General features: G+C 42.2%; 1 protein-coding gene across 1 annotated transcript in view; it reads right to left on the reverse strand.

Annotated features, from left to right (window-relative positions):
* BMPER (BMP binding endothelial regulator) overlaps positions 1–13,408 on the reverse strand; it is a 271,041-nt gene that overhangs the window by 105,626 nt on the left and 152,007 nt on the right. The window contains exons 9-11 of the mRNA XM_027102219.1: positions 10,413–10,553; positions 8,202–8,306; positions 4,246–4,291 (exon numbers count right to left, since the gene is read on the reverse strand). Of these exons, the coding sequence (XP_026958020.1) occupies positions 4,246–4,291; positions 8,202–8,306; positions 10,413–10,553 (292 nt within the window). The remainder of the gene's footprint in view (positions 1–4,245; positions 4,292–8,201; positions 8,307–10,412; positions 10,554–13,408) is intronic.

Below are 13,408 nucleotides of genomic sequence, written 5' to 3' on the forward strand. Positions count from 1 at the left end.
ACTGCCTTTGGTTGCCTCTGGTCTTGTAGATGGTTAAGAGACTAAATTCTTTCTCAAAGTCAGTCTCTCTTTCCCTCCCTCTCTCTCTCCACACACACACACACACACACACACACACACACACACACACACACCAACACACACACACACACACCAACAGACACACACACACCCCTCTTTTATCAGGGAAAACTTTGCCACTAAGTACCATTTCCATGTCTGAAAACAGACATTCGGCCAGCAAAGAATTTATCTGATTCAGGTCTCTGTTGGGTGGCTAGGTCAAGATTCCACCTACTGTTTGCCAACACACAGTAAGATAACATTTCACACAAACCAAGTGCTATACATACAACAGACAGTGGCCTTCTTGGCCCCCAACTCATGATCCCATCACACTCAGCTCAGGGAAAGCAGGACTCGCTTTAGGCTACAGCTCATACTTTGGCAGGAAACAGCATTTGCACCAAAGCTTTATAAAGTTTGTTTAGCTCACTTCAAATATTTTACTTTAAATAAATCATCTAAACAAAATTTAATTCTTTTCGGTTGGAAAGAGAGAATGTCCCATGTTATTAAAAGACAGTAGTCCTTTTCATACTTCCTTCAGGTCTGATTTTAAAAGGACTTTTTTTTTTGATAGAATCATCATTGGCCTTTCAGACCAACCCAAAGACTACTGTACTATAAGGAATATAACAATGTTGTGCCTCAATTACTGCTTATTACCTACAAAATTATAAATTACTGTTATCACTGACTTGCAAGGAGAAGACTAAAAATGTTCTACACGTTTACTTCGAGTTTTCTCTTCACTATTCCTTTCAGAGGTCTAAGAGAGCCCGAAACACTACCAAGACAGATTAAGCCAGTCAATAAAGCAGAAATTTTGTGGGATTTTAGAAACAGACAAGGCAATGTCACTGTTGGAAACAATGCAACACTCATCTCACTACAGATAACCAAAGTAAGTTTTAGATCTGAAGCTATGTAATCAGTCCATTTTATCTGTATATGTACGTATATATATCTAAGTATTTATTCCTGTCTCCTTCCAAAAGCGGATTGGAAGTAGTTTACACACATACATGCTGAATAATCCAAAACACATAAAGGTAGTAGACATATAAGACAAAGTCAGGAGAAAGTTTATTACTCAAGAACCACATGCTGTTGGAGATGGGGCACAAATTTATTTCTAGCTTCCTAGCAACTAAAGCAAAGATGGTTTAGTTGACGTGAATCGATCGAGATATAATATGCCTTTACAATTTTTTTCTAGGGCTAGGCAATGAAAATATAGAAATACATTCAATTAAATCCAGAGGCGTCTGCTCTGTCTTTTTTTTTTCCACACTGTGCAGCATGTGGGATCTTAGTTCCCCAACCAGGGATTGAACACGTGACCCCTGCAGTGAAAGCAAGGAGTTTTAACCACTGGACCACCAGGGAAGTTCCCCCACCCTGTCACTTTTTACATCAGCAAAGGTCAGCCTCACTTTACCCTCCTGCTTCATCTAATCACTGTCTTAAGAGTCAAGTTACTGTTACTAGTACCACAGGTGTTTATTTCTGGATTCACCTACACTGTTACCCTGTTTGCAGTACCAATGCTTCTCAACCAAGAGTGATGTTGCTCCCCAGGGGACATTTGGAAATGTCGGGAGATATTGCTGGGATGCTACTGGCATCTAGTGGGTAGAGGCCAGAGATGCTGCTAAACATCACACAATGCACAGGACAGCCTCCACCACAAAGAGTTATCTGGCCAAACTATCAGCAATCCTGAGGTTGAAAACTCTGCAGTAACTAATGGGGTATATATGTGCACGTGTGATCTTGTTTGAATGAGACAGAAATTGGTCATTTTTCTGGTTTTAGAACACACTAGCCTTAGTTTGGACTTCAACTTTCGTTCGTCTGCTCTAGGAACCCATATACCAGAAAAACTGTCATAATTGACGTAGGAGGAAAAAACGAGCTCTAAGGTTTGTTCTGGATCCTGGCTATAATGACAAAGGAATTTCAAAATAGGAGGTCTTTTGGCCGCAGCTAAAGGACATTGGAATAAGTCTACCTGAATGTGCTATGAAAATCTGGGCATTGCTTAAAAAAACTGGAAGTCATCCCATCTCATAACTCGATCTGAATAAATGAACCTCTACAAATAGAATGTGTTTTACAGCATTGATGGAAGAACTGCTGGAGAGCAAGAGAGAGTAAACAGATGGAAAGAACACCAAAGGAAACTGAGACATCACCATCTGATGATATCATCTCGATCTGGACCAAGAACCACATGCCTGGGCTCTTCCCACACTGACCTGCTGGACGCAGGTGCACAGAGTCAGTGATCTCCCTGGTGCCCCTCCAGCTGGGTGGCTTCTCCCTTGCCAACTTGCCTCTCTCAGTGACAGAAGTCACAGACTCATTCACATGTACAACATTTATATTTACAATACAATGTACAACACATGTACAATAAATATTTAATATGACCAGTTACAAACTTGGTTTAGTTTCGTCACGCCCATCCTTCTATGCTTCTTTTCTTTCCTTTTTGTTTTCTAATAAGCCACCAGTATTCTATATTTGGAAAGTCTAGCCCATAGTGGATAAACTAATAATGAAATGTAGCTTTCCTCTCAACGATCTCAATAATCATCCTTCTTGATTCTTGCAACGTAAAGTCAGGTAATTCAAGATTTAGGCTGTTTCTGTACAAGACTGGCCATATGTTTTTATTACGCTGATAAGCAGTGTTCCTGCCTGACAGCAGTGAGATGGGCAGATGTAACCTATCTGTGTCCATGCAAATCGAAAGGGTCAGCTAGAAGATCTGAGGAGTTCATTAAAGTCTGTCTCTGCTTCAACTAGGAGGTACTTTCTAGGGAAATGCAAACATCTTCATCGACATGGATACAGAGGAAAACTTCATCAATTTAGACTCGACTCTGCTCATCCAAAAAGGAATGAAGCTGGAAGCGGCCTCCAAACCATCCCTAAACAAAATTTCCTCAGAGAGTCTCTGGGAAGATGATTAAATGTAATAGTTTATACACATGTTTTAAGATCAACTGGTGTGTTAATCACAGCTAATTCTTCTTTCTGCATAATTCCGAGGCTCTACTAAGTCATACTTGGTTGGCCTCCTTTGAGTTATTTTATGTACTTCCTTACCTTTAAAGAAAAATTCTTTTATTAAATCTATAATTTAATTTTCATTAATTCAGCCAGCACTTTCATCCAGTGTATAGTGTATTATTGTCTAATATCTCTCAGTCTCAAAAAATAGTGAGATATAGATATGTATGTGTATATATATAGTAATATATGTATATATGGTAATATATACAACGAACCTATGCATCCGTTGTCTAAATGGGAACGCTTGTTCCCATGTGAAAGCTGCTTTTCAACTGTCATCAAAGCCCACTTCTCTAAGCCTAAATGGCTCAAAAATACCTTCTAATAGACTCCATGGCTTGGTTAATCCTGCTTATCATACTAATTTGACAGTGACATTATGAATACTCCTCCTTTAACAAAACACTTCAGAAAGCTATCTTGAAAGCATATGAATGTGAGGGGACTAAAACAGTGGTTTGCTAATAGATGTGGGCATGCCTACATGTGGGGATGACATTAAATCTGTTGCTATGCTCTCTGTACAGTCCCAGATGGCTTTCAGAATAAGCCATGTTAGAGAGAACCTTCAACAGCTCAGTAAAAAATAACAGGATGGCCAAACCACTGCCAACCTAATGAACTCTTGTTTTCTCTCTACCAACAGCAACAGGGGATGTGCCCAAGAGAAAGGGCAAAACGGTGGGGGTGAGGGAGGAAGAAGGGCAGCTGTTTGGCTTCATAATGATAGAAGGAAAATCTCTCCTAGATTAAATATAATGTTTGGTTTTACTGGATATCATTATCTTAGCCGCTATGACTGCAAATGCTATTAGCAGTTAAAAGGCACATGAAGTTATCTGGTCCTTCCTAAAACCTCATCAGACCGTTTGTCTTCTAAATTTCTCAGAGCAACAAATTCCAGCGGAAACATCTACATTTGTCTCAGTTGTACTTCTGTTCGAGGATTACCATTGACTTAAATTGTCTGTAGAAAGGTGAGATGATCCCAACCTAGACCTACAGAACTAAAATAGGCTGAAAACTTACACCACCATTTTCCTTGTTGCACTATAAAATGCAAAATAAATATTAATAGCATATTTTTAACAAACTTACTTTCAGTGCAAATAGGACAGCATCCTTTCCTGTTGAGAATTTTACCCTAATCAAGAGAAAAACAAATAAGATTTCAGTGTTAAGAAACAGGGTCTGCTGAGGACAAAATTCTTTTTTAAATCTAATACCAGACAAACCAATGAAATCAGTCCCAGCTGTATTTGAACTCAATGCCCAGATGGTGATGATGGTGGTAAAAATGAAGTTTCAAGTATCAGGTTCTATGGCCAGGCAGAGTCATTCAGAAAGCTTTCCTGTTTTTATCCTCTGAGAAATACAATATCTAAAGGCCTCATTGGTGTGATTTTTCTCACATGGAGCGAAGATGGAGACAGTCTGGATTCCACCTTTTCACTGATACCCAAATCTAGCCCTCTAGAGACCAAATACACACACATAGAAATGGGAATTGGCTGTCAAGCTATCAATCCATGCAAGGCCTTCATTCTGTCTTTGCTTATTGGAAGGGCCCAAAAATAAACAGTAACCCAAGCTTGGGCCTATGCATATGAACAATATCTGTGCTACGGATCAAATTCAGTCTGATTTCTTCTTTCAGAAAGCAGTATGCTACCCCTGTTAAGTCACTATTATGTAGTCAAAGCCAATGAGGCTGAGGGTTTTGAAATCCTGAGTAATTTTCCATTACCTTTCTGGAAATACAGTGTAATCTCCTCTACTGCATTTCTTTCAATTTTTTGTTGATACTTGACATTTAAAGGAAGAAGCATATTCTCAGGACCCTTATCAGAGAATGGATCTTTCTTATCTCTGACTCAGTGGAATCACAGGGAAAAAGAAATGTGGAAGAGGATTAACATTTAGGAAGCACATGCTATGGAACAAACATCCTACTAGATATTTCCCCTAGGTTATCTAACATCAGGTTAATTGTAAGGATTTTATAAGTTAATATTAAGGACATATTAGGGTTTAATTAATATTAGGTTATTATAATCTGTGTTATTAAGATGCACAAGAATTTTATGAGCTGAGCATTTTCCTTCTTACAGATGAAGAAATTGATGTCACGCAATACAAGGGTCGTAGGACCCAGAGTCAAACCTGATTTTGTGTGACTTTATAGGCCACGTTCTTTCCACTTCAGATTTTTTTTTTTTCTTTTTTTGTGGTACGCGGGCCTCTCACTGTTGTGGCCTCTCCCGTTGCGGAGCACAGGCTCCGGACGCGCAGGCTCAGCGGCCATGGCTCACGGGCCCAGCTGCTCCGCGGCATGTGGGATCTTCCCGGACCGGGGCACGAACCCGTGTCCCCTGCATCAGCAGGCGGACTCTCAACCACTGCGCCACCAGGGAAGCCCTTTCCACTCCAGATTTTTAAGATGAGAGAGGTCTCATCTTAATCTTTAAGAGAACTTAACATTTATTTGGTATCTGCTATACAGTAGAAAGAATGTTATACGTTCTTCTTACTTTATCTCATGTATGCTTCACAACAACCCTCTAAATATAGATGCCCCTTTCCCATCTTTATAGGAAACTAAGGAAACAGACCACAGAGAGGTGGCCCAAGACTTCTGTCAAGGCCACACACTGGTTTACTACCTGTCAATTGCATCAGGAGTAGATTTAGGTACTTAAAAAAAATCACACTAACCAAAAATAAACGAAGACACTAGTTGATTATTGAAGAATTAGAACCATGTCTGATTCATTTTTGCATCAGCTAAGCCTTAAAAGGTACATTAAAGGCTATGACAAGTTTGAATGAGACTTAAAACTGGCAGCCCTCCCATGGCTGGGGCACCATGACAATTTTATGGCCAAGAGCTCTCTTATCTGTTTCTATTTGGCACAGAGGTCTCCTTCGGCTTCTCGTGACTGAAAACAGTTGAGGACAAAGCCAGAGGAGGTTGGCTCAGGCTGATGGAATGATAGTACCAGAGGGTGGCATCAGGTACGCTAACAGAACGGAGCAGAGCTGTATAAACCAAGTCCTCAACAAAGGGTGACTATGATTCCCTACATCTGTACCTCGACAGAAACAGCCAGCTCCCTTCTTCAGGAAGTGAGAATGGGGCTGGTCAGATCACTAAATTAGGCAGGGAATAAATCAAGTGCAAGCTATGAAGTCTGCGCTCCTGAGTTACATGTAACTCGCTGTGGAACTCTGGACCCGCTGTGACCTCATCAGTAAGAAGGGTCTAGTAACAACACCCACCTCAGAGGGGTGGTCTCAGCAATAAACAAGATTGGTCCTGTGACTACAGAGAAAGTTTCAGTACATATTGACACTGATGAGATGACAGTGTCATAACGACCTTGTCCCCAGTGGAACCCTCAGTCCCTCTCAAAAAAGGCACTCCTTTGCCCCTGGGGGACTGTCAGGGAGGGAATCCAACCACAAAATTCTTTTTCAACAAGGCACGCATACTTCTGGAAAAAGAGATGTGTAGTAGCCAGGAAGGACAGAGCAGGAATACAGTCTGCTTCTCCAGAAAATTTTTTTTTAATTTCCCCAGGCAATGCAGGGGAGGGGAAGTAAGTGTTTAACAGGATTTCCATGGTAGAACTAAGTTATCTTCCAAAGTGCTTGTGCTGGCCCCTGAGGAGGGAAAGTATGAACCAGAGGAATGGTTGGAAAAATGCCTAAACAGAAAGGTAAGCCCTGGGGCAGGAGCCGGGCACTGCCTGATGGGCTCTGACAAGCCGAGGAGGGGTGAGGCGGGAACAGGCCCGCCTGGAGGGACGGATGCTCCTGGCCCAAATACGGTCCACAAAGAAGAGACACTAATGAGATGCTGGTGACTGAAAGAGCGTTGACCTCCCCATGGCAAGAGGACAATGAAAACCATCACGCCTGCAGCACAGCCCTCTGTTTTTGTCTTGTAGAATAAGGAAGCCCATTATTACTAACATGTGCTGCCAGAGTTCATTAGCAGCAAGGGTTCCCCGAGGACGGGCAGAGATGATGTGATCCCATTTTTCCCAATGAATATTTATAAGCAGACCATGCTCAAGTCTCCTTATTGTATCTCCTGGTTTTTTTTTTTTTTTTTTTTTTCTTTTATAGGAGGTTTTCAGTTTTATGTCTGAGGCTTTTTAAAGCAAGACTAATTAGGGGTTTTTTTTTCTGCCCCTTTTATTCAGTTGTGCAATAGCAACAGCTGTTGTTTTTTTGTGCCTCATTTGGCCCTCAAGTAAAAACAGCAACTTTTTGTTTATAATAATAACAGATGTGAATAAAATTAAAAGCTGTCTCTAACAGAGAAGGGAAGACATGTCCTGAATATATGGATGTATTTTTTCATTCACTGGACGGTATTGAATAGGCTTGACATTTTCCCAAAATGCATAAAACCTTGAAAGGTTTCAAGTTGCTGAGGTGAATTCAATGAAGCTCATGCTTTGGAAGATAATGGTTGCTTTATTCAGTGTGCTGGAACTGTGGGTCTCTGAAAAGAGATATTTCCATAAGGACGCTATTTCCATTTGGGGCTACAACAGAGGCCAGGGTTAGAGAGGGAAAACTTCAGTAAAGGGGCTGGAGGGTGCTGCTGGGCAGGTGAAACCCCTTGGGAAATTTACTAATAAACAACCACATATTCCTTTGAATGGTTAATGGGAAGAAAATTCTGATTTGAGAAGAGAGAGAGAAAGGAGGAAAATGCAAAGGACGGTTATGATGTTCAACAGAAAACCCAGCAGAAGAAACAAGGGAGCAGATCAAACAGGAGTTGGAGACATTGAAACAAAGTACTGGGAGAGGTCCGTAAGAAATGGAGCAAGGTAAGAGCTATTGTCCCGCTAGGCTACAATCTGAGTGGGAACCATAAAAGCAGAGGAGCAAGCTTTGCAAGGGACATGTGGCTGTTTGCGAACTTGGCAATTTTGGAGGATCTGGATTTTGTGTTCAGAAGGTGGTAGGTGACCATGCCACACACAGGATGGTTCTCAAGATGCTCAGGTAGAGAGAAAGTCAACCTGCACACATACCTGAGGGCAACTGCTGATGGGAACGCACTGCTTCTTGCGACACTCTGTCTTGCCTTTCACACAAGCACAGATGGTGCAGTTGACAGAGGACCACATCTCTCCATCCTACAGGAGAGAGCACAGGATTCTGCTATCAGCTGGAGGCTGATGGGAGCTAATCCAGCAGGCTGGAATTTGTCTGTCAAGGAAAGCATTTCTTACCCTGAGTGATGGATGCCATCATTAGACTAAATTACTCTGAGGTGTTCATCTACATCTAACTGATTTGATAGAAAGATTAGATTGGAGGGTGTGTGTGTGTATGTGTGCATTTCCCCTCCAGGATATAAAAAGAATTCTCGTACATCTAACCAAGTCATATTTGCATCTTGCACCTCATACATTGTTTACTTAGCTTCACCCTGGGAGACAAACAAGAGTTTTCATACATGATGCAACCACAAGGGTCTAATTTTTCCATCTCATAGGACTGAAATGTTTAAGCTGTCCCAGATGCCAGCAGTTAATTGAGATGTCCGCAGGTGGTTAGTTTATTCCCAGATGTGACATGGTTCTGGCCCACACAGGGCACGAACATGCGAAGAACAGAGGCTAATTCATATGACTCCCATTGCCAGGAGGACACCTGACCCGTAAGCCGTCTGAAAATGTGGAGCCCAGACAGAAAATTCCAAGAGCCATTTGTCCCATGTCCCTGCCTGTCTGATACTCTCCTCCCAAAAAGCTGGGTAGCACTTTGGGACACATTTTCTAGTCCAGAAAGGGCTGTTTGAGGAATTTCTTTGACTCACTGGATTTATAATTGGCAATTGCCGAATGCCCAGTCACAAAAACCCTGCACCTCTGGAGAACATGCAGGAATGTGCATCCTTGTTTGTGAGAAAGGAGATTACAGGCAAAGCAAGGATTCCTTTCTGGACTTATGGATCTAAGCGGCAAATTTGAGTAAAAACAGAAAAACTAGCCCAGATCTTTGATGTTGACTCTTTCCCTTTCTCTTCCTTCTCGTTTTTTGAAGTTATTTTAAGGACTACCTACTCTCCAGTGCCTTTTATTTCTCTGACTGAGTCTGTCTCCAAGAGCATCTGACTACTGCAAATTCTCTGAGTGCACATTTCTAGGACTCTGTAAATTACTTCAGGCCTTGTCTACTTATATGAAAGGACCTTTCTGCGAGGAGCCTGGAAAGCACTTTGCACACAAAACTGTCATCAGAGTGAGCCTACTGCATCTGGAGGCTCTGGAGACAGAGGAAGGCTTTGTGTAAAGTGGACACGTGAGTGGCTCTGGAAGCCTGGTGTAACCACGACACACACACACGACGGCCTTCCCTTAGGCATGACACATCAGGGCTTCTTACAGATGCCGTAAGGATCAAGACTCTCCCTCCACCTCTGTAATAGGAAGTCTAGCTAGGTGCAGCAGGCCTGAGGTGCCTCTGTCTCTGACTTGATTCTGAGGGTCTCGATTCTCATGGTATCCTGAGATGATGCCTTCAGATACAGAGAGACTCCCTCCACCCCTGGGGAAAACAGACTGGATGGGAAGCACTTTGGACAAAGCCAACAATCTTCATCCAGACGTTTAAACGGTGGCTGCACAACTTCCCACCCGGGCTGTTAGAAAACGACGTAAAACATACCTGAGATGGGCAGCAGACAGCCCTTCCAGCTCGGCTGGGGCAGAGCTCTCACCTTTACTCACCTGCTCTGCTGGCCACATACCCTGTGAACATCCTCACCCAAACATCTTCCAAATGAGAAAATCTCTCTTCGAAAAACTAATTTAAGTGGAAAAGTTCTAAAAGAATCAGGGTCTTGGCAAGGAGCACTGAGCATCTCCAACTGCCGGAGATGCCCCTGGGCATTTGGGTACCCGCAGCTGTACCATCCAGGGACATCCTCAGCTCAGCCCCAGCCACTGGCCACCACATTTGGAAAGGGGAATAATGTTTTACAGGTTTAAAGTATTTTATAAAGCAAAAGTAAAGCCAAAGAAAAACACATTTTCAAACAGTTGCTTCTCTGTCCCTGTGTGTCCTTGATTCTAAATACATATGTATATATAATATTGTAATATAAATAAGTACATTTATACACATACACACATGTATATATACAAAAGATGGAATACTGCAATCTGCATTTTGTCAGGAGCTTTTTACCACTCAGTATCGTACAACAGTTCCCATGAGCTTGGCTTGTGACATACCCGGAAAATCTTGTTTCCAAACTTGCACACTTTGATGTCTTCCAGGGGCACTCGTAGAAGGCACTCCTCACAACAGGCCTCCTCGCCTTTGCTGCATCCACCAGGGTGGGAGCACTTCTTCTTACACACTACAGTAGAGTCCTGGGGGCCGAAAGGCAAACTGGACATTAAAAACGATTTCCACCTCTACCAAACATCCTACCTCGCCTTCCTTTAACAACCCACAACTAACTGCTTTAAAACATATCTTGAAGATACCATATGTTAATTTGTTGCCATAAATCTTTCATTCACTTCAAAATGTTATTTGCTGACTTAGTATCTGGACCAGAAGAAGAAGAAGCTATGTGACATGTGCTCCCCACCTTCCAAGGGTTTATCATTTAATGCTCAAGAGACTGATGATTCTGCTAGAGCCAATGTGTGGCAAGAAGCCCTGGGTCACTGTGGGCCAACAAGCTTCCTTCTTTCTTCCTACCCTCTTCCTCTTTTGCAGCCTTCACTAACTGTGCTCCCTCTGTTCTCCTCCATGGCTTTATGACACCTTCTAGAAGTTTAGTGTAAAGGTTTAGCATACCTTTGATCAAAGAGTAAAAATTTAGAGCTCATGTTCCATGTCAAGATGAAATTCCTTACTGTGTTCTACGTTCACAAAGGAATCAAATAAGCAGTTCCAAAGCTGGGCCTGGGTTCTAGGGCTCTTCCATAAACTGTGTGACCTTAAATGAGGCCACTTAAACTCTGAGGGTGACAAAGTTTATATCTGTAAAGTAAAGGGGCATGGCTTGATTTCTAAAGGAGCAGCATTCTATGAACAAAATAGCCAAGTAAATTGTGCCTACTTATTCACTCAACAAAGCATGGAAGAAACGTTCAGAGCAACTAAAAAAAGTAGATTTCTCCAGTTCCCCAGCCAACAAGCTGCAATTTCTGGAGTAGACTGTCAGGTGGAATGACTGTAAGAGCAAAACATTTATGTAACTTATCAGAAGTCAAGATGGAAGAAAGAAGTGTCCCAGGGTAGATGGGCAATGACCTCAAAGTGTTGAGTTAGTGTGAGCCAACAGCAGGGAAATGAGAGACTAAACCCCTCTCCGAAACATAGACTCTATTAGTAAGCTTGGAGAGATGACTCACTTCTGAGCATGGCATACAGACAGGTTGTGTAAGTCAACAGATGTAACTTCTATAGCTTCTACGTTAATTCTATGACTTCAAGAGGCACTTCTGGTACCATCTACTATACTCCCACTAACTCATCCACTTAAAATTAATATGACAATGAGATGATCCTTCAAAAAAAAAGGCATTTATTATTCTTTATTTTTAAGGTTCTAACCACATCATACAGTGAATAGGATGTAGAGTTGAACAAGACCAGGGTAGAATGCCAGTTCATTTATTGTGTGTTATCTTGTGCAAATCCATCTCCCTGAGCCTCAGATTCCTCATCTTCAAAATGGAGATGATAATACCTACTTCTCAGGTTTATTGTGCAGTTTAAATGAAATATGTAAAGTACTTGGCACAGTATCTGGCGCATAGAAATTATTATAAGTCAACTCATAAATTGGAAAAAAAATCCTTTGTCAAACTGTATGTCTTGATTTCAAGTTTGAAAAACAAGGGCACTCACTAGCTCTCAAATAATGCATACTTCATGGTAGATTTCCCAAACTTTCATTAAATACACACCCACACCCCCCCCACACACACACACAAACACACACACAGTACCCATTAGCTCATTGCCTGGCACTGGGTTAAGCAATGAGAATACAGAGATGGATGATGTGCTCTGTCTTCAAGGAACTCACGAAGAGGAGAGATAACCATCTAAACAAAGACTGCAGTATAATGTGGTAAACAGAACTAGTAAAGGTGTAGGGGTAGTAGAGAAGATGGAACAATTACCAATCTAGGTGGGTCAGGAAAGCCTCACTAAAGGAGGTGACACCTGAGATGGGCTGCTGTGGATGAAGAGGAGTTTGCTAATCAAATTTAAAGAAGATGAGGACACAGCAGGCAGAAGAATCCTTAAATCTGAAGGCATGGAGACCTGAAACCATACTGTGTTCAGAGAACTATTTCCTGTACCTGTCATGGCATTGGATGGGGATGCCAGAGAGGGAGGCTCTAAACAGATAAAAAACAATACTGATCATCCCAAATGATTGCAGCCTGATTCTTCAAGCATCCAATTTCCCAGAAATGACGGTGAACTCATACTCTGATAAAAACATCTTGAAGGAATGGTTATACTTCTTTTGAGTACTGGGACATATTGCCTAATCATCTCTCAAAGAATCTCTTAAAGAATGAGACCCAAGGGACTTCCCTGGTGTGTGGTACAGTGGTTAAGAATCCACCTGCCAATACAGGGGACACGGCTTCGAGCCCTGGGCTGGGAAGATCCCACATGCTGTGGAGCAACTAAGTCCGTGCGCCACAACTACTGAGCCTGCACTTTGGAGCCCGCGTGCCACAACTACTGAAGCCCACGTACCTAGAGCCCGTGCTCCGCAAGAAGAGAAGCCGCCGCAATGAGAAGCCCGTGCACCGCAACAAAGAGTAGCCTCTGCTTGCTGCAACTAGAGAAAGCTCATGCCCAGCAACAAAGACCCAAAACTAAACAAATAATGAATTTATTTAAAAAAAAAAAAAGACAAAAAATAGAATGAGACCCAAAATATTGCAAGCGTAACTAATTTCCATTCCTGGGATGCCTGGCTTTCCAGTAATCAAGAGAATTGGAAATGTGATATGTTTCATCGAAGGCTCAGTATCCCCAAGAGGAAGCTATAACCTGTGAAATTCCTGGAGAGAAAGAGAAGTCCTGAGGATGGAGGCCAAGGCGGAAGGAGTGGCTATATGTTTAGCACAGGATAATACAAACCACGGGAGAGAGGACGGAGCCTCAGGAAGGTAGTCCCGGGCTTCAGAATTACGCACTGTTCAGTGCCAGGGAACAGACAGTTCAGACCTTACTGGGCCAC

This window comes from Aethalodelphis obliquidens, unplaced genomic scaffold (genome assembly GCF_003676395.1).
Source record: "Aethalodelphis obliquidens isolate GAN/ISIS:26980383/991018 unplaced genomic scaffold, ASM367639v1 scaffold5, whole genome shotgun sequence".
NCBI classification, from domain to species: Eukaryota; Metazoa; Chordata; class Mammalia; order Artiodactyla; family Delphinidae; genus Aethalodelphis; species Aethalodelphis obliquidens.